A 24,374-nucleotide genomic window follows, 5' to 3' on the forward strand; every position below is an offset into this window, starting at 1 on the left:
GATGAAGAAATCCCGCTTGCAGCCTGCAGATGGCGGCATTCTTCTTAGGAACAAAGGAAGTTTCGGAGCACGTGGTCTTGGCTGGGAAGGGGAGAGATTAAAGAGGCGGACAGGGAAGAGGAAGGGGCGGGGCCACGGGGATGGGAGCAGAGACCGAGGGGATCTAAGAAGTCCCGTCCTCACCTTTGCCCATCCACTCTCTGCATTTCCGTCTCCCTCCGTGAATCCCGCTTCTTTTTTGGAGGATCGACAGCGGATCCCCTGGGACAAGCCTCCAGATCCCTCACGTTCAGTTGGAAAAAGTGGAGTAAACGGAGCTTTAAAACGTTTGTGCGGATTCGTAACAGCGACTGACCTCCTTGCAATTGGGGGGGGGGGGGTTGGGGATGGAAAGAAAGGATTTAAATTAACTGGATTTTCATTTTATTCTTAACACCTAAGAGATCCTTTTATTTTGAGCTGCATCTAAAAGGCCAGCAATGAAATCTTTTCTTTTAATGCTAATGTTTCCTTTGCTTCTGCTTTAATAAGATGGGTAGAATTGCAAAGCTTTATGTTTTGTCCAGAAAGAAATATTATTTTACTGAAAGAGTAGTAGATGCTTGGAACAAACTTCCAGGAGACGTGGTTGGTAAATCCACAGTAACTGAATTTAAACATGCCTGGGATAAACATATATCCATCCTAAGATAAAATACAGGAAATAGTATAAGGGCGGACTAGATGGACCATGAGTCTTCCTCTGCGGTCAATCTTCTATGTTTCTAAGAAGCTGTGATATGGGAGCTTCTCCTTGGTGGATATTTTCGAAAGCACAAATGAGGTTTTTGGTCATCAGTGAGGGTCATTCCTGGCCTTGAACCAGAGGTCGCTTCGTGTAACTTTGAAGGTGAGTAAAAGAATCATGATTAAATCTTGGTTTAGAGGACAAGCATGCATTTTTTAAATCTTTATTTGACAAATGAGCAGTGCAGAATAATTGGGCTTTGCTCCCAAGGTGCTGGGTGAGGGCATAATGTGGTTCCATTGAGGACTATACGCTGAACGCGGTTGGACAGCCAGCTACGAATCCATTATTTATCTTGCCAAGAACTAGGTTGTGGTCTACTTTGTGACATGCCTTACTGGAGCCCACATATATGTCCACAGCATTGTAGTCGCTTAATCAAAGAATGCAGTAAGGTTTTCTGCCGTACCCCATTTTAAATTTATTTTTATAAAATATACGTATAAAGTATCATGTGGAAGCCAGGACTGAGAAGTCGTGGTGGGACGGAGTTCATATGTGCAAAATAATAATTAATAATAATAATTATTATTATTTATTAGATTTGTATGCCGCCCCTCTCCGCAGACTCGGGGCGGCTCACAACAATAATAAAACAATGTACAATATGACAAATCTAATTTTTAAAAGAAAACACATTAAAAACCCAACATTTAAAAAATTAGAAAATGCATGAAAAGGGAATAAAAATCAGAAATAGGCTGCTTATATTAGCCTGAATTCTTTTTCCTGCTCTTTTGTTTATGTGATAACTTTGTTTAGTTTAGTTTAGTTTATTGTCATTGCAGTGAAATTAAATGACATCTTTAGTGTACATTGTAACTGTTAAAACATAGAAGACTGAGGGCAGAAAAAGACCTCATGGTTCTTCTAGTCTGCCCTTATACTATTTTCTGTATTTTATCTTAGGATGGATCTATGTTTATCCCAGGCATGTTTAAATTCAGTTACTGTGGATTTATCCACCACGTCTGCTGGAAGTTTGTTCCAAGGATCTACTACTCTTTCAGTCAAATAACATTTTCTCATGTTGCTTTTGATCTTTCCCCCAACTAACTTCAGATTGTGTCCCCTTGTTCTTGTGTTCACTTTCCTATTAAAAACAGAACGCAAACAAACATCCTTCGCATACTATGCAATTGAATTGAAAATTGCAATGGTATCTAGATCGAAGAATTCAATGTAGTTACTGTTCTGGGACACAGGCTATTTTTTAGCCTATTTATCATTTTTTTAACTGACCTGTACTGCCTGCCAGATTGTACAAGTTCAAAAAGGGTTCCCAGGATGAGATGGATCTTTGAATGATTTTTTGAACTTTCTTAAAGTCAGCGGGAGCGCTAAAGTTCTTCCAAAGAGGGGGGAGGACAACCAATGATCCTCTGGGCAATGATGTTTCCCTTCTGGAGCTCTGTCCTATCTCCCACTGTTCAGTTGGCAAACCACACACAGGTGCAGTAAGTTAAAATACTCTCTATGGTGCAGCGGTAGAAGGTGACTTAATTTTGGTCATTCCTGTAGTTTGTCCTGGACCTAGGACCACAATTGGTGTCTTGGTCATTGAGCAAAGTGGTCATTAAGTATGATGTCACGCGAGAGCTTGGCTCAATGACTGCAACACTATACTCCTGATTGTGGTTGTCAAGCGATTTCATGTGTCATTAAGCAGAGAAAGAAAGGAAAGAAAGAAATATATATCCATCCTAAGATAAAATACAGAAAATAGTATAAGGGCAGACTAGATGGATCATGAGGTCTTTTTTCTGCTGTCACTCTTCTATGTTTCTATGAAAGAAAGAAAGGAGGGAGGGAGGGAAAGAAAGGGAGGGAGGGAGGGAAAGAAGGGAGGGATGGAAAGAAAGAAGGGAGGGAAAAAGAAAGAAAGGAGGGAGGGAGAGAAAAAGGAGGGAGGGTGGGAGGCAAAGGAGGGAGAGAGAGAAAGAAAGGAGGGAGGGAGAGAAAGAAAGAAAGGTGGGAGGGAGGGAGGGAGGCAAAGAAAGAAAGAAAGGAATTTTTAAAAAGGATGCCCAGGATGAGTTGCATCTTTAAGAATGATCTTTTGAACTTCCTTCACCCGGAACTATAAAGCTCTTCCAAAGAGGGGAGGGGACAACCAATGATCCTCTGGGCCAGGAGTTGGCAAAGTTGGATGTTCTATGACATGTGGACATCAACTCCCAAAATTCCCGAGCTAGCATGATTGGCTCAGGAATTCTGGGAGTTGAAGTCCACAAGTCATAGAAGAGCCAACTTTGCCTATCTCTGCTCTGGGCAAGGATGTTTGCCTTCGGAAGTGCTGTCCTACATGCTACTGTGTAATAGGCAAACCACACTTAGGTGCAATAAGTTAAAATACTCTCTATGGTGCAGCGGTAGAAGTTGACTTAGTTTTTGGTCGTTCCTGTAGTTTGTGCTGGATTTATGACCACAGTTGGAGTTTTGGTCATTGAGCAAAGTGGTCATTAAATAAGATGTCATGTGAGAGCTTGACTCAATGACTGCAACGCAACCACTCCTGATTGTGGTTATTGAGCGATTTCACGTGTTGTTAAACAAAGTCCCAGGTAAGGAATGTGGGGTTGTCTGAAGTGAGCAGGAGAGGCCTTGTGGTTCCCAGGCACAGGCCGCATTCGACCTAAGGGCTCCTGGGGAACCCAAGAGATGCTTTGAGACACATTGCTTGGAAACTATATTACAGTATTATTATTATTTATTATTTATTGGATTTGTATGCCGCTCCTCTCTGCAGACTCGAGGCGGCTAACAACAATGAAAAAAAAACAACATGTAACAATCCAATTTAATAAAACAACTAAAAACCCTTATTATAAAAATCAAACATACATACAAACATACCATACATATTGTAATGGCCTAGGGGAAGGAATATCCTAACTCCCCCATGCCTGGCGACAAAGGTGGGTCTTGAGTAATTTGCGAAAGACAAGGAGGGTGGGGGCCGTTCTAATCTCTGGGGGGAGTTGATTCTAGAGGGCCGGGGCTTGGAAAATCTTGCTAGGTTGCAAAGGCCTCCGGTCTGAGGATTAAGACCGCATTTCTCAGTGGTAGCAGTGACACTGGGGTGAAGGCCAGGTGTGGGGACAGTGGCAGATGGCTGAGAGTGCTGAAGGCCTCCTGCTATCAGTCAGGGCTGTCTTCGGAGAGGGGCGGCATGCAAATCTAATAAATTATTATTATAAATTATTATTATTTGCAAGGCTGAGCTCAGGCTTCCAAGGGTGGTTGCAGCTTTGCATCCCACTTTAGTGGGTGACTCCCCAATTTATGCATGGCCTCTGCCTGTCTTCTCCCCCTCCTGAGATGCCCCCCACGACTATTGCCTGCACCTCCCTCCACTTAAGACCTCCAAAATCACTTGTGATTGCAGCCAGGAGTGTGGGTTGACAGTTGTGGAGTGAAATACTCCCACGATCCCTCCTCTAACCACTGTGTCCTGGCTCAACTGAGGATCCCAAAGGATTCAGCGCTCTGAGATTTTAGGCTTCTTCAGAAAACTGCTTCATGGAGTACATCATTTCAGCAGGGATGAACGTAAAACAAGCTCTAGCTGTTTCCCACGCATTCAGCATAACTAAAGGTTAGGCATCCCCCCTCCCCTAGGGTCACAGGTCACATTGCCCAATTAGATTTTTTTTGCATCTCCTGCAAAGAAGTTCCATTCTGCCAGCACATGTTGAGAATGACCTTGGTTGCTATGAGATAGCAGGTTGTTTTGGCTAGATCGCATTCCATTCTTCTCTCTCCCTGAGCTGTGTGGCAACTGGAGAAACAGAAGATGGCTGTGGCAGGCTTGATCCGTTTCAGAATTGACACACTGCTTCACTGAAGGAACAAGATTCCAGTCCCAGCCATGGTCATATATTGAGGACATCTCTCTTAAAAAATTAGGGACTTCCTCACTTGGCCTCAGGTATACTGAGCATCCTACCCTGGGAAGAGGGAAGATTTATTTATTTATTGTTAGAGTTGAAAGGGACCATGTAGGTCATCAAGTCGAACCCCCTGCCCGAACAGGAATCCTAAAGCACCCCAGCCAAGTGGCAGTCCAATCTCCTCTTGAAAGTGTCCAGAGTTGGAGAGTTCACAACCTCTGCAGGCAGGTTGTTTCAATGGTTGATCGCTCTGACCGTCAGGAAGTTTTTCCTTAGTTCTAGGTTGAATCTCTCCTTGGTCAGCTTCCAGCCGTTGTTCCTCGTCCGGCCCTCTTGTGCTCTGGAGAATAGAGTGACCCCCTACTCTCTGTGGCAACCCCTCACATACCTGTATACAGCTATCATGTCACCTCTGGCCCTCCTTTTCTCTAGGCTATCCATGCCCAGTTCCCACAATCTCTCTTCGTAAGTCTTGGTTTCGAGTCCCCTAATCATTTTGGTTGCTCTTTTCTGCACCTTCTCCAGAGTTTCAATGTCTCTTTTGAAGTGTGGTGACCAGAACTGAATGCAGTACTCCAGATGTGGTCTGACCAGGGCATAGTAGAGTCGTATTAATACTTCCCTGGTCTTGGAGTGTATCCCTCTGTTGATGCAGCTTAGGATTTCATGATTCTGTGTCTCAAAAGGAAATATAATTCTTCATTTCTTTCTTCTTCTAACAGGGGATAAAAGATTGTAACCAAAGATTTACCAGCAAGCCATCTATAAACAGATAATAGAAAATCAACATAAGGCAGCCACCACCATAAAGCATGGAGCCTGGGAAACTCTTGGATCCCCCGTCAGACACAAGCAGCACCCCGAAAAACCACGGAAGAACCCATGAATGCTCCGAGTGTGGGAAATCCTTTCCTCGCAGATCCCTCCTTTTGACCCACAGGAAGGACCATGTGGGAAATAGACCCAGTCAAGGTTTGGAGGCTGAGAAATCCTTCTCTGGGAAAACCCCCAAAGATCTCAGAAGGCCCCCAACACTAAAACCTTATAAGTGTGAGGAATGTGACTCTTGCTTTAGTAAAAACTCAGAACTTCTTAGACATCAGAAAACCCACACTGGAGAGAAACCTTATCAATGTCTGGAATGTGGGAAGTTTTTCCGTGAAAAAGTCTTTCTCAGTAAGCATGAGGGAATCCACACAGGGGAGAAACCTTACAAGTGTTCGGAATGTGGGAAGAGCTTTGCTCAGAAACCAGGTCTTTGTCAGCATGAGAAGATCCATGCAGGAATCAAATCTTACAAATGTTTTGAGTGTGGAAAATGTTTTACCCGCAGTTCACATCTTCAGGGTCATTGGAAAACACACACAGGGGAGAAAAATGAAAAGTGCCTCGAATGTGGGAAATGTTTTACAGATAAATCAAACCTTGTGCGACATCAGAGAATTCACACTGGAGAGAGACCCTATGAATGCACAGAATGTGGGATAAGATTTGTGAGTTCTTCAGACCTTGGGAGACACCAGATGAGGCACAAAGGAGAAAAACCCCATGAATGTGGGGAGTGTGGGAAAAGCTATTTTACACAAAGAGAGGTTGAGAATCATGAAAGAATTCACACAGGAGAGAAGCCCTTCAAATGTGGGGAGTGTGGGATGTGCTTTTCCCAAAAAAAATACCTTGGAAGCCATCGGAGGGTCCACACAGGAGAGAAGCCATACAGCTGCCTAGAATGTGGAAAATGTTTTGCGTATTTTGGAGGACTTCAGAAACATCATGAAACCCACACAGCGGAGAATCTATATCAATGCATTGAGTGTGGAAGGTTTTATAAAACGTCATCAGCTCTTAAAATTCATGAGAAAATTCACACAGGGGAGAAAAGCTACAAATGTTTAGATTGTGGGAGAACATTTGCTCATTCATTTTCCCTTAGAAGTCACAGCCGAATCCATACAGGAGAGAAACCCCACAAATGCTCAGAGTGCGATAAATGTTTTTCTGAGAAAAGTTCTCTTGTGAGGCATCAGCGAATCCACACTGGAGAAAGACCATATAAATGTCTGAAGTGTGAGAAATGTTTTGCCCATCCTTCAGCATTTCGCAGGCACACCCAAAATCACACAGGAGAGTAGCCTCACAATTGCAAAGAGTGAGAGAAAGCTTTTCATAGTAAATCAAAGCTAAAAAGCACCAGGAAGTCCAATGTTGCAGTGTAGCATACATGTTAGAATAGGATTATTATATATATCTGGACCTCTAGCATAAAATGCTCTGCTTACCCTGATTCTATTATGTTCTGTCGGGCTCTCTGGTAGAATCCTCCCAAAAATTCACAGGTACAAATTTCAGACACACACACGTTTGAAAATTCAAAACAATGTTCTTTATAATGAAAATTCACTTAAACTAAGCCCTCCTTTGGTATAGCAAAGCGCACTCGTCTCCAAACAAACTGGTAATTGGTACAAGTCCCTTATCAGTCCTGTGATACTTAGCTTGCAGCTGTGAGGCAATTCAAAGCCCTTCTTTCACAAAGTGAAACACACTTTGCTCTGGTTTAGTTTCAAAGCAGGGAAAAATCAGCACACAAAAAGTCAAAGTCAGTAAAGCAGTCATGAAACAACAAATGATCAGATAATCCTCCACAATGGCCAAACCCCCTATAAATAGCAGCCTCACTAATTACCACAGCTCCACCCAACCACAGGTGGCCTCATTTTCTTTGATAATAATCTCTCAGTTGTTGTTGCCTATGCATCGCTCTCCACATGTGTGGCTGTATCATTAACTCTTGTTCTGAATCCAAGGAGGAGACAGATAATTGATCTCCTTCTGAGCTGTCTGCCACTCCTCCTCCCTGTCACTCATGTCTTCTTGGTCAGAGGAGCCTTCATCTTCAGATTCCACCGGGGGGGGGGGGGGCAAACCAGGCCTGCAGCATGTGGATGTCTCCCCCACATCCACAGTCCTTGGGGCAGGAGCTGGGCCAGAGCTAACCACAACACTATTATAGCCAGGATAGGATGAAATTAACTTGCTTAAGTCTGCATTTCTGGTGAATTTGCAACAGGAAGACAACTGACCATAAAAGGGTTCAATAAACATCTCACTGATAAACAAGTACACATCACTCCAAACAGGACGTTATACGATCTAAGGGGGAAATTTACATTGCCTGAAGCAAAACAGGATGAGACTGTGATAAAAGACTTTGACCACGGTAAACAGGAGATTGGTTGTGATAAGGCAGGAGGCTCCAGAGAAATTAGGTGTGAGAAACATTTGCTCAAAGGAAATTATTCAAGGAAATTGGTTTGTGATATCTGGGGAAAGGAAGGACTCAAAGCTATGTCATTTTTGAAGTTATGTTATTGGATGTTTGTATATCACTTGACATGTACGTGTAATTATCCCCATCTGCTTATGCTCCCAAATAAAAAGGAGTGCACAGCTCAATACTGTGGCACATCACCCAGAGAGAAAATGTGTCCAAGTCTTCTTTCTAGGATTGGCGTTCGTGAGTGACCCCCCTTGGCTGGGTTGCTCTAAGTCCCTCTGAAGACATTGTCCTCCTCAGGGACTTTGCAGCACCTCAGTCCATTGCAGAGATAAATCTCTTCAGCTGTGAACAACGTTGAGAGCCCTTTTTTTCAACGCATCTCAATGTTTACCAGGAACTTGACACAGTGACAGAAGGGAAATCCTACACTTACAGTGATACCTCGTCTTACAAATCCTTTGTCATACAAACGTTTCAAGATACAAACCCGGGGTTTAAGATTTTTTTGCCTCTTCTTCCAAACTATTTTCACCTTACCAATCCAAGCCGCTGCCACTGGGATGCCCCGCCTCTGAACGTCTTGCCAGCGAAGCGCCCATTTGTGCACTGCTGGGATTCCCCTGAGGCTCCCCTCCATGGGAAACGCCACCTCCGGACTTCCGTGTTTTTGCGATGCTCCAGCAGCGCAAAAACGGGTGCTTCGCTGGCAACGGAAGTCCAGACGTGGGATTTCCCAGCGAGGGGAGCCTCAGTGAAATCGCATCATCGCAAAAACACGGAAGTCCGGAGGTGGGGTTTCAAGGACTTCCGTGTTTTTGCGTTGCTGCAATTTCGCTGAGGCTCCCCTCGCTGGGAAATCCCACGTCCGGACTTCCGTTGCCAGCGAAGCACCCATTTTTGCGCTGCTGGGATTCCCCTGCAGCATCACAAAAACACGGAAGTCCGGAGGTGGGGTTTCCCATGGAGGGGAGCCTCGGGAATCCCAGCAGTGCAAAAACTGGCGCTTCGGCTGGCAAAAGGGGTGAGTTTTGGGCTTCCAGTCATTAATCGCTTGTCCATTGATTCCAATGGGAAACATTGTTTTGTCTTACAAACTTTTCACCTTACAAACCTCGTCCCGGAACCAATTAAGTTCGTAAGACGAGGTATCACTGTAATTATCTTCTTCGATTGTTAAACATCTTGCAGTTAAATATATTCCCAGGTATTTTACTTTAACTATTTGTAGGCCTACCGTATTTTTCGCTCTATAAGACGCACCTGCTGATAAGACGCACCTAGTTTTTAGAGGAGGAAAATAGAAAAAAATATTTTGAGCCAAAAAGTAGGCTAAAATATTTATTACAATAACACTGCCCTAGGGGAATTGGGAAAATATACAAAAAAGCCCCCCTCTCTCTTTCTTTCTTTCTTTCTATCTCTCCCTCTTTCTCTCTACCTTTCTTTCTCTTTCTCTCTCTCCCTTTCTCTGTCCCTCTCTTTCTTTCTCACTGTCCCTCTCTTTCTTTCTCTCTGTCCCTCTTTCTTTCTCTCTGTCCCTCTCTTTCTTTCTCTCTGTTCCTCTCTTTCTTTCTCTGTCCCTCTCTTTCTCTCTGTCCCTCTTTCTTTCTCTCTGTCCCTCTCTTTCTTTCTCTCTGTCCCTCTCTTTCTTTCTCTCTGTCCCTTTCTTTCTCTCTGTCCCTCTTTCTTTCTCTTTCTTATCTCTCCTTCTCTCACTCACTCTCTTTGTATCTCTCTCTTTCTCTCCTCTCTCTCCCTCTTTCTCCCCCTTTCTATCTCTCCTCTCCCTTTCTCTGACCCTCTCTTTCTTTCTTTCTATCTCTCCCTCTTTCTCTCTCCCCCTTTCTATCTCTCCTCTCCCTTTCTCTGTCCCTCTATTTCTTTCTCTCTGTTCTTCTCTTTCTTTCTCTCTGTCCCTCTTTCTTTCTCTCTCTTCTCTTTCCTTCTCTCACTCACTCTCTTTGTATCTCTCTCTTTCTCTCTCTCCTTCTCTATCTCTCCCTCTTTCTCCCCCTTTCTATCTCTCCTCTCCCTTTCTCTGACCCTCTCTTTCTTTCTCTCTGTTCTTCTCTTTCTTTCTCTCTGTCCCTCTCTTTCTTTCTCTCTGTCCCTCTCTTTCTTTCTCTCTGTCCCTCTCTTTCTTTCTCACTGTCCCTCTTTCTTTCTCTCTCTTATCTCTCCTTCTCTCACTCACTCTCTTTGTATCTCTCTCTTTCTCTCTCTCCTTCTCTATCTCTCCCTCTTTCTCTCTCCCCCTTTCTATCTCTCCTCTTCCTTTCTCTCTCTCTCTTTCTCCCTTATTTTTTCTGTTTTTCTGCTGTGGGTGGTTTAGGGCCCCTCAAACCCTGATGACCTCGCCCCCGGATCCTGGCCGGGACAGGGCAGCTTCCTCTGACAGGCGCCGCCTGTGCAAAGTTTGGCTGCGAACTCGGCTGGCTAGCTGCTGCCTGGCCCCCTCCCTCCCGGAGGAGGGTCTCCCTTCGCACCACCAGCGGCGCTCCCCCCGCCAGCCAGCCAAGCCCCGCGCCCGCCGGAGCCGGCTCTTCGCTCTTCCCCCGCTGCCCGCTGCGTTTGCAGGAGGTGGGGAGGGTCGCCAAGGCCAGGAGGGACGCCGCTGCCCCCCCTTCCCTCCCTCCTGGCCTTGGCGACCCTCCCCACCTCCTGCAAACGCAGCGGGCAGCGGGGGAAGAGCGAAGAGCCGGCTCCGGCGGGCGCGGGGCTTGGCTGGCTGGCAGGGGGAGCGCCGCTGGTGGTGCGAAGGGAGACCCTCCTCCGGGAGGGAGGGGGCCAGGCAGCAGCTAGCCAGCCGAGTTCGCAGCCAAACTTTGCACAGGCGGCGGCCGGCTGCGAGCGACTGGCTGGGTTTTGGGTCTTCGAGACCTCCCCGCCTCCTGAAGCGATTCCCGTAGCCTTCCCAAAGGCTCGGAACCGCCAACGCTCCTCCGGTGCCGCTTCGCCTCCTAAACCTGCGGGGTGGAGGCGTCCCCCGGCCCAGCACTTCCAGAGGCCGAAAGGCGCGGCTCTCTTCGGGGTTGGGAAGAGGAGAGGCGGCGACAGAGGCGGCGGTCTCCAGATGAGTATATCGCCGCCGCCCCCCTCTGCTCCAGCGCCTCCCCCCCCCTCCCTGCCTGCATCTTCGCTCCATAAGACGTGGCTGATTTTTCATCCTACTTTGGGAGGAAAAAAACTGTGTCTTATGGAGCGAAAAATACGGTAATTTCTTTGTCATTTCACCTTTTTGTAAGTTTTTAAGCTTTTAGTTTTATCTTTGTTAATTTTCAGATGCTTTACTTGGGAAGTAGTCTCTTCCCTCTTGATCCCATAGAAATGTCCTTGGTGACATAGTGGCTGATATGCTCAGAAGCTGGGATCTGCCGGACTCCTTTTGGCTACTTCAGTGGGGCTTCTGGCATCTTCCCGCCCCCTGTGAGCCCCTTGATCTGGATACCTGGTTCCCCAGTGGTGCCTGGTACCCTCCTCCAGTCTGATGGAGGCTCTTTCATTTGATGGATTGAAGGCTCTTTGGGAAGAAGATCAACTGCTGAAAATAGGAAAAAGGGGCTGTTCTGCCATTTCATGTGCTAATTCCTCCACACAGAGACACAAACTCACACCCATGTCCATTTGCCAGCATTCACCTCCTGCTGCCAACAAAGGGGGTATAATTATTTGTGGCCCCTCCTATGTGCTGCTCTGTCCTTCTCAGTTCAGGTGTGTTTGGGTCAGTGACCCCTTTCAGCCAAGAGCCCATCAGGCACAGCTGGAAGGCAGACAGAGCCATGGAGGTTCACTACAGGCAGTCATCCAGCTGCACCTTCAGAGTTAAAATGGACCCCACCCACAAAAAGTATTGCATGACCCGGATAATAATAATAATAATTTATTAGATTTGTATGCCACCCCTCTCCGAGGACTCGGAGCGGCTCACAACAAGCAAAACATCATATACAAATCCAACATCCATAATGTGGTGAGATAGGCTTAATGCAGAAAGTCGTGGACCACCTGCAGTTATTTATATTACTTTATTATCAAATATAGAAATCACCCACCTCACAAGTTTCCTTATTTGTCCAGTTGGGAAACATCTAGGCTGTAAATTGAGGACTACTTGTAATAAAATGTGGATAAAACTTTGACCCATTTTCAAGAGGGGGACATTGTATAAAGGCAATAAATGTGACACTGTGAACACCTTTCTTGTAAAACACAACTCTGAAAAGGGAGTCACAATTCTAAAGCTACAATCAAGAAAACCAAAATAATCAGGTACTTGAGACACACTCACAAACATAACCAAACTCTAATTCTCTAGTCCCTGTCTTACTCTGTCCCAGATATTGGGGAGGGAAACAGCCCCCTAAAGCTTTCCAGAATTGGGGGCTGCAGATTGAGAGGGTCTTTCCCAGGGAAGGGGCTGCTACAGAAAAGTCACACTTCCTGGGTCCTGCAAATTGTAAATGTTAAGATCTGAGTTAATTATTCATTTCATAATGGTTTGTCTCCCTTTCTTCAGCTGCTTGTTACAAGTGACCAAATGTCCCAACAGCTACACTCTCCTCCAACAAGTTCTGGTCTTGATTCTGGATTTGAATTCTTACATTTATCCTTCTTCAAGGCGTGAAGATTTTCAAAAACACACTCCTCAAGCAAGCATGGACACAGAGGCATGTTTACATAAGTCCATAAAGGTGTTTCCCAACCTTGACAATCTTAAGCTATGTGGATTTCCACTTCCAGAATTCCCCAGCCATCATGAATTCTGTGACCTGAAGTCCCTCCATCTTAAAAGATAAACATTCCCAATCAGAATCCAGTATGGCCCAGCTTAAGGCTCTGCATGAGAAAGCCTGAAGCTCCGGGTTCCAGTCCTCCCTTAGCCATGAAAGGCAGGTGAGAGACCTTGGGCAAATCACAGTAATGACAGTATCTGCAAGATAAGTTGAGAATTAGTAATTAAAATACATTAAAGGGGCTCAGCAATAACATAAAAGGGTTAGGGAATACTTTAAATAATAGAAATGTCATATATATGTGTTGTATGGGATAAAATTGTGCAAAGTTTTAAAATGACAAAATACAAGTGTAATAACAAAAAAAAGAATAGAACACTACACCCAGCCATAACCTCTTCCATAGGGAGAAGAAATCAAACGGATTTCTATTAATATCAATGGAATTAATGTATCAAAGCAAGAGAAAAAAATCTTTTACAAAACTAAGAAAACTTGATACAGAAGTAATATTATAAGCAGTCCAAATTTTTAAAAAGAGCAAAGGAAGCTATTGGAAAAATAATAGATCGATTGGAAACCAGAAATCTTCCTTTTGGACTAGGAATTATGTTTGGAAATTATATAAAAGAAATATATTCACAGAATTGCAAAATAAGGAAGAATCAGAATATTATCTGCCTCGGAACAGGTTTTATGTATGGTCAAAAAATAGGGACTCAATATTAGGAAATGTGCAAATAATGACTTGTTAGATGTATATATAAAATCGTAACAAAATGAGAATAAATGTGTATAGAAATAGAAGAAAGGATATGTATTAAAGAAATCCAAAAAGGAGAATGTGAAACAGGATAAAAAGTAGACCAAAAGGTTGAGACATAGAAGCGGTCTTGGCATATTTGGGTTTCTTCCCGTGTAGGATTTGGAAATTTCTGACAACGTTTCGACGAGGTCCCACTCGTCATCTTCAGGCTGGTGCTTCTATCCTTGTTCTAGGGCAAACACAGCGAGACCTGAGCTGCCTTCCTTCTATAAATACTGGTGGCTGGGTGTGAAATATTGCTGAGCCATCAAACCAAAATATTTAAAATATAAATATATAAAAATTACGTGGACCAATATTGTGCTATAACCAAGAGAAGATTTATGATAACTAACAATGTCTGTCTGTGCATTATCTTATGTTTTTGTGTCTATAATATAAAAGGAAAGCCTGAGGCCTTGGATTCCAGTCCTGCCTTGGCCATGTAAGAGGGCTGTTGTGTGGCAAATAAGGAAAGGAAGATGTGGGGGATATGTTCACTGTATTGAATTATTGAAAAACTAATAAAGGCGGATAAATATAGATAAAAATAAAAATAAATCATTTTTCCATTTTGCATGGCTTGGCTGCCTGGTTTCCCTCTTGTATCGTGTTGTCTCCATAGGAACAATAACGCGATCTGGGCTCCTCCCCCAAACATTCCCATTTCCTGTCTTGGGGTCACCGGGGATAAAGAAATCCCGCTTGCAGCCTGCAGAGGGCGACATTCTTCTCATGGGCCACTCCGACGCCCATTGGAAGAAACAGAGGACGTTTCGGAGCACGTGGTCCTGGCGGGGGGGGGAGATTAAAGGGGAGGGCGAAGGGGGCAGGAAAGTGGTGGGGCAGCGTGGTGAGGGAGGCGGGGCCTAAGAGCAGAAGCTCCACCCCGTCTTTCCTCTTCCACACTCTGGCTTTCCGGATCCCTCGTGAATGTTGCTTATTCCTTGGAGGATCGGCCCTGGATCCCTCTGGAGAAGCGCCTGCATCGTTTTCTGTGCAGGTGAGGCTGCTCTCCCTCCTTCCAGGAGATCTTCTCCCCGCCAGTAGGAAGGAAGCTGCGAATCCCTCTCTTGGGCTTGCAGGGATTTCCTCAGGGAGATCCGGCTCTGGTTGGGTGCAGGGAGTGGATCCCTCCAGGGGGGCAAAGGGAGCTCTTCGCCCGCCAAGGATCCCGGGGGTGTGGGGGCTTCGGGGGGATCCAGGAAGGAAGTTTGGGGAAGTTTGTTCCAGAAGGTCTCTCTGTGGTCCGTCAGAGCAGAAGATCTCCGAGCACTCAGATCCTTCATGTTCAGTTGGGAAAAGTGGAGTAAACGGAGCTTTAAAACGTTTCTGCAGATTGGTAACAGAGACTGACCTCCTTGCAATGGGGAGGGGAGGGTTTGGGGGGAGAGAAAAGGTTTAAATTAAATGGATTTTCATTTTTTTTCTTAACTACCAAGAGATCCTTTTATTTTGCGCTGAATCTAAAAGGCCAGCAGTGAAATCTTTTCTTTTGATGCTAATGTTTACTTTGCTTCTGCTTTTAAAAAGATGGGTAGAATTTCTAAGCTTTATATTTTCCTTGTTTTGTCCAGAAAAGGGCTGAGATGTGGGGGCTCCTCCTTGGTGGATTTATTCCAAAGCACAAAGGAGGGATTTTTTTGGGGGGGGTGTCTTGGGAGGAGCTGCTGGAAGAAACTGATGGCCACAAGGCTCACTTGAATAATTGTAAATACATTCATGAAAAGCCTTTATGATTATTATTGTTGTTGTTGTTGTTGTTGTTGTAAATAAATGTATGAAAAGCCTAACTGGAATCTTTGTGGCCTTGCAGCCTCCAAAAAGAGCAGCCCTTTTCACGCACTGATCTCATCTTTTTTTCTTTCTTTGCAAAGGTTTTTTTTCTCTACAATTTTGGTGTTTTTTTGTTTAATGGTCAAACTCCCATCATCCCTCTCTAGAGATGATGGGAATGCTAGTTAAAAGGAGTGCTTGGGAGGGAAAGAAGAGGGTACAGTACTGTCAATTATTTTCAATTTTAGATTTACACTTCCTTAAGAAATGTAAAATCCCCTTAATACTATTGTTTCTTTTCACATTTTTTAAAAAATATTTCATTGGGACAAGACAAATAAAGAATTCACCTATTAGATCTTTTTTCAGTTATAGAATGGAATGGAATGGAATAGAATAGAATGGAATGGAATAGAATATAATTCTTTATTGGCCAAGTGTGATTGGACACAAAAGGAATTTGTCTTGGTGCATAAGCTCTCAGTGTACATAAAAGAAAAGATACTGTAAATATTTAATTTATTTAACTTCTATGCCACCCATGGGACCCAATCCCATGGGACCCAGGGCTGCTTACAACAATAAATAGTACAATACAATGTTACAAAAAGTCAAACATAAAATAGTAAAAACAGTAAAAACCCCATTATGCTAACGATAAAAACCCTTAGCAAGCTATCCAATCAGACACATACATACCAAGCCATATTGACAACACTGTGATTGTGTGTGATTGTGTGTTGTTGTGTTAATTTTGTTTAACAAACCGGGAGCTTAGTTTAAAGTATTCCTTCTCATTTTCTCAACCCCCCCCCCCAAAAAACCCTCTAGAATCCTACTTCTCATTCCTCCCCCACCCCCTCCAAGTGACAGACTGGTATATAAATCTTGAATTGAAAGGCACCAACCGACCCATTTAAATTGGGGAAACAGCTTTTCTATATCCTTACAGCCAACACAGTAAAAGTAAAGGGGGGGGTGAAAGAGGGAGAAGACTTCAAACTCTCCCGCTATCAGAAGATGCCTTAAAGCAGCGTTTCCCAACCGGTGTGCCGCGGCACACTAGTGTGCCGCGAGACACTGTCAGGTGTGCTGCGGCGAGAGGCGGCGGAGGAGAGTGGGCGGATCGGGCAGGCAATGGGGCAGGGCGGAGAAGCCAGGGGCGCGTTTGGCCGGAGGCACCTACTGCCGCACCTCCCTGCCCCTACCTCCCCACGGTGCCTCCGGCCAAACGCGCCCCTGGCTTCTCCGCCCTGCCCCATTGCCCGCCCGATCCGCCCACTCTCCTCCGCCGCCGCCTCCTGCCTTGGGGCGAGCAATCCGGGAGTCCGGGACTGTGTGGCTTTGCGCCATGAAGAGAAAACGGCCGACTTTTCCCTGCTGCCGTTTTCTCTTCATGGTGCAAAGCCACACAGTCCCGGACTCCCAGATCGCTCGCTTCTCCGGTCAGCAAAGCCATCTGCCCAGGAAAGCGCCGCGCTGGCCGGAGAAGCGAGCGATCCGGGAGTCCGGGACTGTGTGGCTTTCGGCCGGGCTAACGGGAGGCGGCGCGAGGCCGGGCGCTGGGGACGTCTGGGAGGGCGAGGAGGCTGATGGCTGCTGCGCACTCCACTCTCTCTCCGGCTCTCTCTCGCTCTTTCTTTTTCTCTCTGTTGCTGGCGTGGTGAACAAGAGAGAAAGAGAGAGAGAGAAAAAGGAGGGGAGAGAGAATGAGAGAAAGAAAGCAAGAGAAAGAGAGGGAAGGAAAGCAAGAGAGAGAGAGAAAGAAAAGGGGGAAGGAGAGAGAGGGAAAGACATAGAGGGAGGGAAGGAGGGAGAGAGAAAGAGAGCAAAAAAGAGAGGAAGAAAGAAAGAAAGAGGGATGGAGAGAAAGAAGGGAAGGAAGGAAGAGAGAGAAAGAGGGAGGGAGAAATAGAGTGAAATGGAGGAAGAGATATTTTTTTTGTCCAAACTTTTCTTTAGGCCCCCCCCCTCCAGTGTTCCCCAGAATTTTGAAAACATGAATAATGTGCCGCGGCTCAAAAAAGGTTGGGAAACACTGCCTTAAAGTCACCCCATATTCTAATGGTAACAAGGACTTAAAATGGCTACTTAACCAAATCAATACATCGCCACTGCCCTCTTTTCTCTCGCCTTTTCCTAATGGGACGTGGGGTTTTTTTTTTTAAAAAAAAATGGCTCGAAATGTCTCCTTCCCCCCCCCCACACCACACACATTGTCCATTACTTTGTCCCCCTGTGCCAACTGCATTCGTGTGAGACTGAAAGGGGATTAACTTGTGAACTTTTAAAAATCAGAACTTAAATGAGAGGCGAATCTAGGCCACCGCTCATTGTGGGAACCGTTTCTTAAGCAATTAAAGCGAGAAGAAATTCCTCTCAGCCTTTTTCCTTAAAGCTGCTTTCTGAAGGATTTAAGGAGGACTAATGTCCAGTCCATCAAGGCAGATTTAAACTGCACAGTGATATAGAAAATCTCCGCTTGCTGTTATTTAAAGGGGCACTATCACCATTTCCATAAGACCCTTGACATTGTTTCTTTAATCTTGTTTATAAACTTAAACAGATTTTTAAAAGTTCCCCATCCCTCCTCTCCCTCCCTCCCTCCCTCCCTCCCCCTCTTTCCATGAATTCATTGAAAACATATTTGATGCCGGATTTCAAAAGAAACCGGAGCAGGCTGAGTTTTTAAGGATTTTCTGATGAAAAGTATGAAGTTGCTTGCTGCTGTCGTTCAGGCTTGGGATTCTCTCCCGCCCTCTCCTTTTGGAAAGTTTATGAAAAAAAAATTCCACAACTGTAGATGGGGGGAGGATTTCTTTTCTCTGCTATTCATCTCCCTATTTTTTTTTTTTAAAGGTTCCTGGCTAGGGCTCCTTTTACAATACCACCACGTTCACTTTTAAACACTCTAATGCAGGGGTCCCCAAACTTGGTAAGTTAAATACTTGTGGACGTCAACTCCCAGAATGCTCCATCCACCTATACTATGCTGGCTGGAGAATTCTGGGAGTTGAAGTCCACAAGTCTTAAAATTGCCAAGTTTGAGGCCCTCTGGTTTAGAGTAGCACTTGTTATTTTTGATGACTACCTTGTTATATCATAGAAACTTCATTGTTTTGTACTATTGATAATTAATGTTGAATTGTGCAATGTGGATATGTGACGTTATGGCTGGAGAATTCTGGGAGTTGAAATTCACAAGTCTTAAAATTGGCAGGTTTGAGGACCTCTGGTTTAGAGTGAATCTTGTTATTTTTTAATGATTACCTTATTATATCCTAGACATTTCGTCATCATCATCATCATCATCATCATCATTATTATTATTAATAGTTATTATTATTTATTAGATTTGTATGCCACCTCTCTCTGAAGACTCGGAGCAGCTCACAACAAACAATATACAGTGTACAAATCCAATGTTTAAAAAACAGTTTAAAAAACCCCCCCTTATAATAAAAAGCAATCATACAACCCAAACAAACCATACATAAACCACAGAGTGGGCCTCCTCCGGGTCCCGTCAACTAAACAATGTCGGTTGGCGGGCCCCAGGGGGAGAGCCTTCTCTGTGGCGGCACCGACTCTCTGGAACCAACTCCCCCCGGAGATCAGAACTGCCCCTACTCTTCCTGCCTTCCGTAAACTCCTCAAAACCCACCTTTGCCGTCAGGCATGGGAGAACTAAACATCTCCCCCTGGGCACATTTAATTTATACATGGTATGTCTGTGTGTGTGTCTGTTAGTATATGGGGTTTTTTAAATCTTTAAATATTTTAATTAATTGAATTATTTATGATTTGTTTTACACTTGTTGTGAGCCGCCCCGAGTCTTCGGAGAGGGGCGGCATACAAATCCAAATAATAAATAAATAAATAAAATAATAGCTAAGGGGTATATCAATTTCCCCATGCCTGGCAACATAGGTGGGTTTTCAGGAGCTTACGAAAGGCAAGGAGGGTGGGGACAGTCCTAATATCTGGGGGGGGGGAGTTGATTCCAGAAGGCTGGGGCCACCACAGAGAAGGCTCTTCTCCTGGGTCCCGCCAGATGGCATTGTTTTGTGGACGGGACCCAGAGAAGGCCAACCCTGTGGGACCTAGGTATGTATGGTCTGATGCCATGTAGGGCTTTATAGGTCATAACCAAACTGCACTGAGGAGATTTAATATTCCATTGTGCAATGTAGATATGTCATGTTGTGGCTGGAGAATACTGGTAGTTGAAGTCCACAAGTCTTAAAGTTCCCAAGTTTGAGGACCCCTGCCTAAGGGCAGCAAGGGATTTTATCAACCAAACCATCTTTTAAGAATGGAAAACTAAAGAGAGACGTTAGCTTTGCTTAACGGGTATTTGGTGTTGAGTATTGTATACTTGTTAGGCTTCTATACCCGGCTTTCTTCCGGATATAACGAAAAAATATATATTCCCACATTCAAATTTTCACCCCTACCAGCTGGCTCAGAGGTAGGCCAGTTTCCACCCCCCCCATAGGCATAGTTCCTCCCCTCAGTGTTGAAGCGGGCAGTTAGTTGCAGGACGGCCTAGTGGCCCTTTGGCTCCCTCCTCATTTACTAGGGCTTGTAAGTTGGCTCCAGGCTTCTCTCACTCCCCCTCCCTTTCTCTCCCCCCCCCCCCCACATCTTTCACGCCCTCTCCTGTTAAGTTGCACAAAAGCTGGTCAAGGGGGAAAAAATTCTAAAGAAAAATTGAAGTCCTCCTTGAGGAACTGCTCCTCCAGCTCCTGCTGGACAATGTTTGCTTGGAACTGAAGGCCCAAAGGGCATTTTTGGAATAAACATGCATTGTGGGTCCTGAATAAGTTGCTGTTTTCCTTTGGAAATCAGCTGCGCTGTAATGCACTCTCCCATGGCTCTATTAGTGCTACCACTACCAGCATGTAGCCGGCATGAAACCACAGCTTAAATATATTGTTTGCAGAGTGGAGCTGTTTGCATAGCCTCAGATTAAAAGGGCTGATCAAATGTTGGGGTATAGTTTTCTCCTGGTATGGAAGTTTTAGAGCACCATAGGATTTTTCTGTTGTGCAGTATTTCTTTCCCTCCTTCCATTTCTTTCATTCCCCCTCTCTCTTTTTATTTCTCTTTCATTCTCTTTCTTTCTTTCTTTCTCTTTCTTGCTCTTTCTCTTTCTCTCTTTTACCTTCCCTTCCTCTATTTCTTCTTTTCTTTCTCCTTCCTACCTTCTTCCCTCCCTCCCTTCCTTCAGTCCTTCCTCTCTTACTCTCCCCTTTCATAAGTTTCCTTCCTTCCTTCCTCTGTTCCTGTCCCTTCCCCCTTTCTTTCTTTCTTTCTTTCCTTCCCTCCCTCCATTTCTTGCTTTCCTTCTCCTTCCTCCCTTCTTTCCTCCCTCACTCCCTTCTTTCACTCCTTCCTCTCTTACTCTCCTGTTTCACACCTTTCCTTGCTTGCTTTGCACCCTTCCTCTGTTCCTGTCCCTTCCCTCTTTCCTTCCTTCCTTCCCACCCTCCGTCTATTCATTCACCCATTCCTCTCTTGATCGCCCCTTTTACCATTCCTTCCTTCCTTCCTTCATAGCTCGCCCTCGCCTTTCTTCCCTTCCTTCCAGATGGGAGTGCCCCCTCAAGACACCTGCCCGACTGCTGGTACCCTGCTTTTTCTCTCCCCTCATCCTTTCCAGCTCCTCGCCAGTGGCTGCCAGGTGTGGGATCCCCCTCCCCTCTCCCCTCGCTAGAAAGCACATGGTTTTGTCAACAAGGCCTCGTCCAAGAAGGGAGAAGTGCCAAGGAGCCGTAAATAAGCCATGCTCCGCCTGACCGATGCCAGGAGGCTCTTTCTTTCCCTCGCCGCTCCCGCTTCTTTCTTTCTCCTGGATGAGTCCACACAATCGGCTTAACCCAGTTCCTGAAATAGCCTATGGCAGTGTTTCCCAACCTTGACAACTTGAAGATATCTGGACTTCAACTCCCAGAATTCCCCAGCCAGCATTCGCTGGCTGGGGAATTCTGGGAGTTGAAGTCCAGATATCTTCATGTTGCCAAGGTTGGGAAACACTGGCCTATGGGATCGCCTCGCTTGGCGTGAAGCGGGAAATTATCCCCGGGGGATGGAGTGGCTCGGCGACTTAAAGTAGTTTTAAAATGGCGGGGGGGCCCAGACACTTAGGCTGTATGGGGCCCCAAAATTCCTGATGGTGGCCCTGGGAGTTGTAGTCAAACACAACCTGGAGGGGGGCACCACTAGGACCATCTTTCTCATCCACTTCTAGATTTTGGAACATTTTGAATTCGGATGAAACTTTTGTTACATAGAAAATAACATCTTATTTTTAAGATGCTTCTTATTTAATAAACGTGGACGTGGTTCATTTCAAGGTTAAGATTAAAAAGTGAAGTTTGGGTGGACATTTTATGTTACAAATGCTAGAAACGTTTTAAAGGTATGTTTATAAATATACTTAGCAGGTGAACAGCAATTCAGGGAAGGCTGATTTAAATGATTGGAAGCGCCGGGGGGAAATATTTTAAAAATTGAAGTTTAACGATGCGGAATGGTTTCAACACGTAGCGTAGTAAGCAACCAAAATCAAGGACCAGGTCATCCAAACTTGGTAATTTAAATCGGTTCAGAGAGAAAGCGGCTCGATAAAATCAAACCGGATTATCGAAGGAAAGAAAAAAGTTCTGTCCCCTTCCCTCTGGGGATTTATTTACCAAATCACAAATCCGCACACACGCGCACACACACACACGCTTTATAAACGCTACGCCGGATTCATCCCATTCGCACATGAGAACCGCAATTATCATTAATCGATCGGTGGTTAAAACGGGGAGAGGGGGGAAGAGGTCGATCAGCAGAATCGCATTTTTCTTTCACTTCTTTCAACCCTTTCCCGCATGGGGGTGGAAAGTTTCAGGGACGCCCAATTCACGCCGCGCATGCCAGCCAGCCAGGGCCCGGCCGCCCAAAAGCCTCGTTTCTCGCCACCCCAAAGGGGCTCCTACCTTGCTTCGCCGCACATGCACGGCACCACCACGCTTTATTTTTCGGGACCAGGACTGGGACTCGAGTTCTGCCTCACCTTTTACTTTGCTGAGGTGCCGGCAAAAGAGGGAGGGTACAGTCTGTGCATGTGCTAACTTGGCGCCAAGAGGCCGGGCCCCCTAATTGTTCAATTATTGAACAATTAGCAGCTCCTTGCACATGCGCAGACTGTACCCTCCCTCTTTTGCCGGCTGCCTGCTGCCTCACCTCAGCAAAGTAAAAGGCCCGTCCTTTTACTTTGCTGAGGTGACAGTCTGCGCATGTGCAAGGAGCTGACTGCGGGGCCCCCCTAATTCTTCAATTTTGCCGGGCCCGGGACGGGACTCCCAGTAGTACCGGTCTATCGGCGGCCCTGGGTCCATCTTCCCCTCCTACTTCTCTCCACTCTTTCATCTTTCTGCTACTTCTCCAGTGATGGGCTAACAAAATTTTTACTACCACGCTGTGGGCGTGGCTTGTGCATTTTGCTTCAACATCTTTCAGTGCAAATTGGGTGTTCTAGGATGGAGCTCCATTTTCGCTAACCCACTGTGTCTGTTCCCCCTCCCTCCTGAATATCTACTATATCTACTATATAAAGTGTATGTAGTTTAGTTATACTTTATTAGATTTGTATGCCGTCCCTCTCCGAAGACTCGGAGAGTCTTCTGCTGATATTTTTAAACTTTTTGAAAGTGCTACTATTAACCGTACTACTCCTAAAATTATTCTTTTTATATCATTTCTATGTATATAACTCTATAGTCTAGGTACACATCACACCAATCTAATGCTGTCTCTTAGCCTAGTTTTGTCTCCTCAGTCTACCACCAATTAATTCTATTTTTATTCCAAATTAATAGCTAGGGCTTAACTTTACATGATATTATTTATTATTATTATTATTATTATTATTATTATTATTATTATGTCAATACAACACAGCAAACAAGATCACTATGCTGGATTTCGTATTTCATCACCAGTCGGGCGCTTCCCAAGCACCTAACACTGCGTGATGTAGCAGCGAATTATGTTTGTCGATCCCAGTAAAGCGGCCTTTTGCAATTGACAGATGGAGATTTTGTCAGTTCTGATATTATTATTATTATTAATTAGATTTGTATGCCGCCCCTCTCCGAAGACTCGGGGCAGCTCACAACAGTAATAATAACAGTATACAATGTAACAAATGTAATATTAAAAGAAAGTATCTAAAAACCCGTCATTTAAAAATCATACAACACAAGCATACCATACATAAAACTATATAAGCCTGGGGGAGATGTCTCAATTCCCCCATGCCTGGCGATATAGGTGGGTCTTGAGCAATTTAAGAAAAGCAAGGAGGGTGGGGGCAGTTCTGATCTCTGTGGGGAGTTGATTCAAGAGGGCCGGGGCCGCCAAAGAGAAGGCTCTTCCCCTGGGGCCCGCCAGACAACATTGTTTAGTCGATGGGACCCAGAGAAGACCAACTCTGTGGGACCTTATCGGCCGCTGGGATTCGTGCGGCAGAAGGCGGTCCCAGAGATATTCTGGTCCGATGCCATGTAGGGCTTTATAGGTCATTACCAACACTTTGAATTGTGACCGAAAACTGATCGGCAGCCAATGCAATTCAAACATTATTGTCTCTCATGCCTCTTAATTTTATGCTGTATTACTTCCTCCCCTTTCTTGATACTTTTATTCATCTTTTGTTTTCCCTTCTTTCAACCATTTCTAAACACCCAATAAAAAAATCAACATTGTAAATATCAACATATTAAAATCTCATATATATTATATAGAGAAATAATAGTTTTGCAATTTATACACTCTTCCAAATATTAAGATATTTTTGAATTACAATACAATCTTCATTATTTTGTATCTTCATCCAATAATCCAATTTATTCCTTCATCTTTCAGGTTATTTACAGATCATGTTCAATGTCACTCTCTGCATCTGAGCCTCTTTCATTTCTCTTTGCAGGAGACCAGTGAGGATGTGGCTGTGAACTTCACAGAGGAGAAAGAGACGTTCCTGGATTGGGATCCACCAACCTTTAGCCAGGACTCCGTTCTAGAGAATTTGGAAATCGTGGC

The 24,374-nt window shown here is 44.9% G+C and overlaps 2 protein-coding genes across 4 annotated transcripts in view; both read left to right on the forward strand.

Annotated features, from left to right (window-relative positions):
* Positions 1–24,374, forward strand: part of LOC139159832 (zinc finger protein 665-like) — a 161,432-nt gene that overhangs the window by 33,308 nt on the left and 103,750 nt on the right. For both annotated transcript variants that reach the window (XM_070737248.1, XM_070737247.1), the window contains one exon: positions 24,262–24,369. The gene's annotated coding sequence lies outside the window, so the exon portion shown is untranslated. The remainder of the gene's footprint in view (positions 1–24,261; positions 24,370–24,374) is intronic.
* LOC139159840 (zinc finger protein 184-like) lies at positions 124–8,164 on the forward strand. Of its 2 annotated transcripts, none has more exons than XM_070737259.1 (2): positions 124–889; positions 5,403–8,164. In XM_070737259.1, the coding sequence occupies exon 2, from the start codon at positions 5,493–5,495 to the stop codon at positions 6,810–6,812; it is 1,320 nt and encodes a 439-aa protein (XP_070593360.1). In that variant the 5' UTR covers positions 124–889; positions 5,403–5,492; the 3' UTR covers positions 6,813–8,164. The 2 variants fall into 2 exon arrangements, with proteins under 2 accessions (XP_070593360.1, XP_070593361.1); XM_070737260.1 differs by having other exon boundaries at positions 125–326.

The sequence above is a fragment of the Erythrolamprus reginae genome, chromosome 2 (genome assembly GCF_031021105.1).
Source record: "Erythrolamprus reginae isolate rEryReg1 chromosome 2, rEryReg1.hap1, whole genome shotgun sequence".
NCBI classification, from domain to species: domain Eukaryota; kingdom Metazoa; phylum Chordata; class Lepidosauria; order Squamata; family Dipsadidae; genus Erythrolamprus; species Erythrolamprus reginae.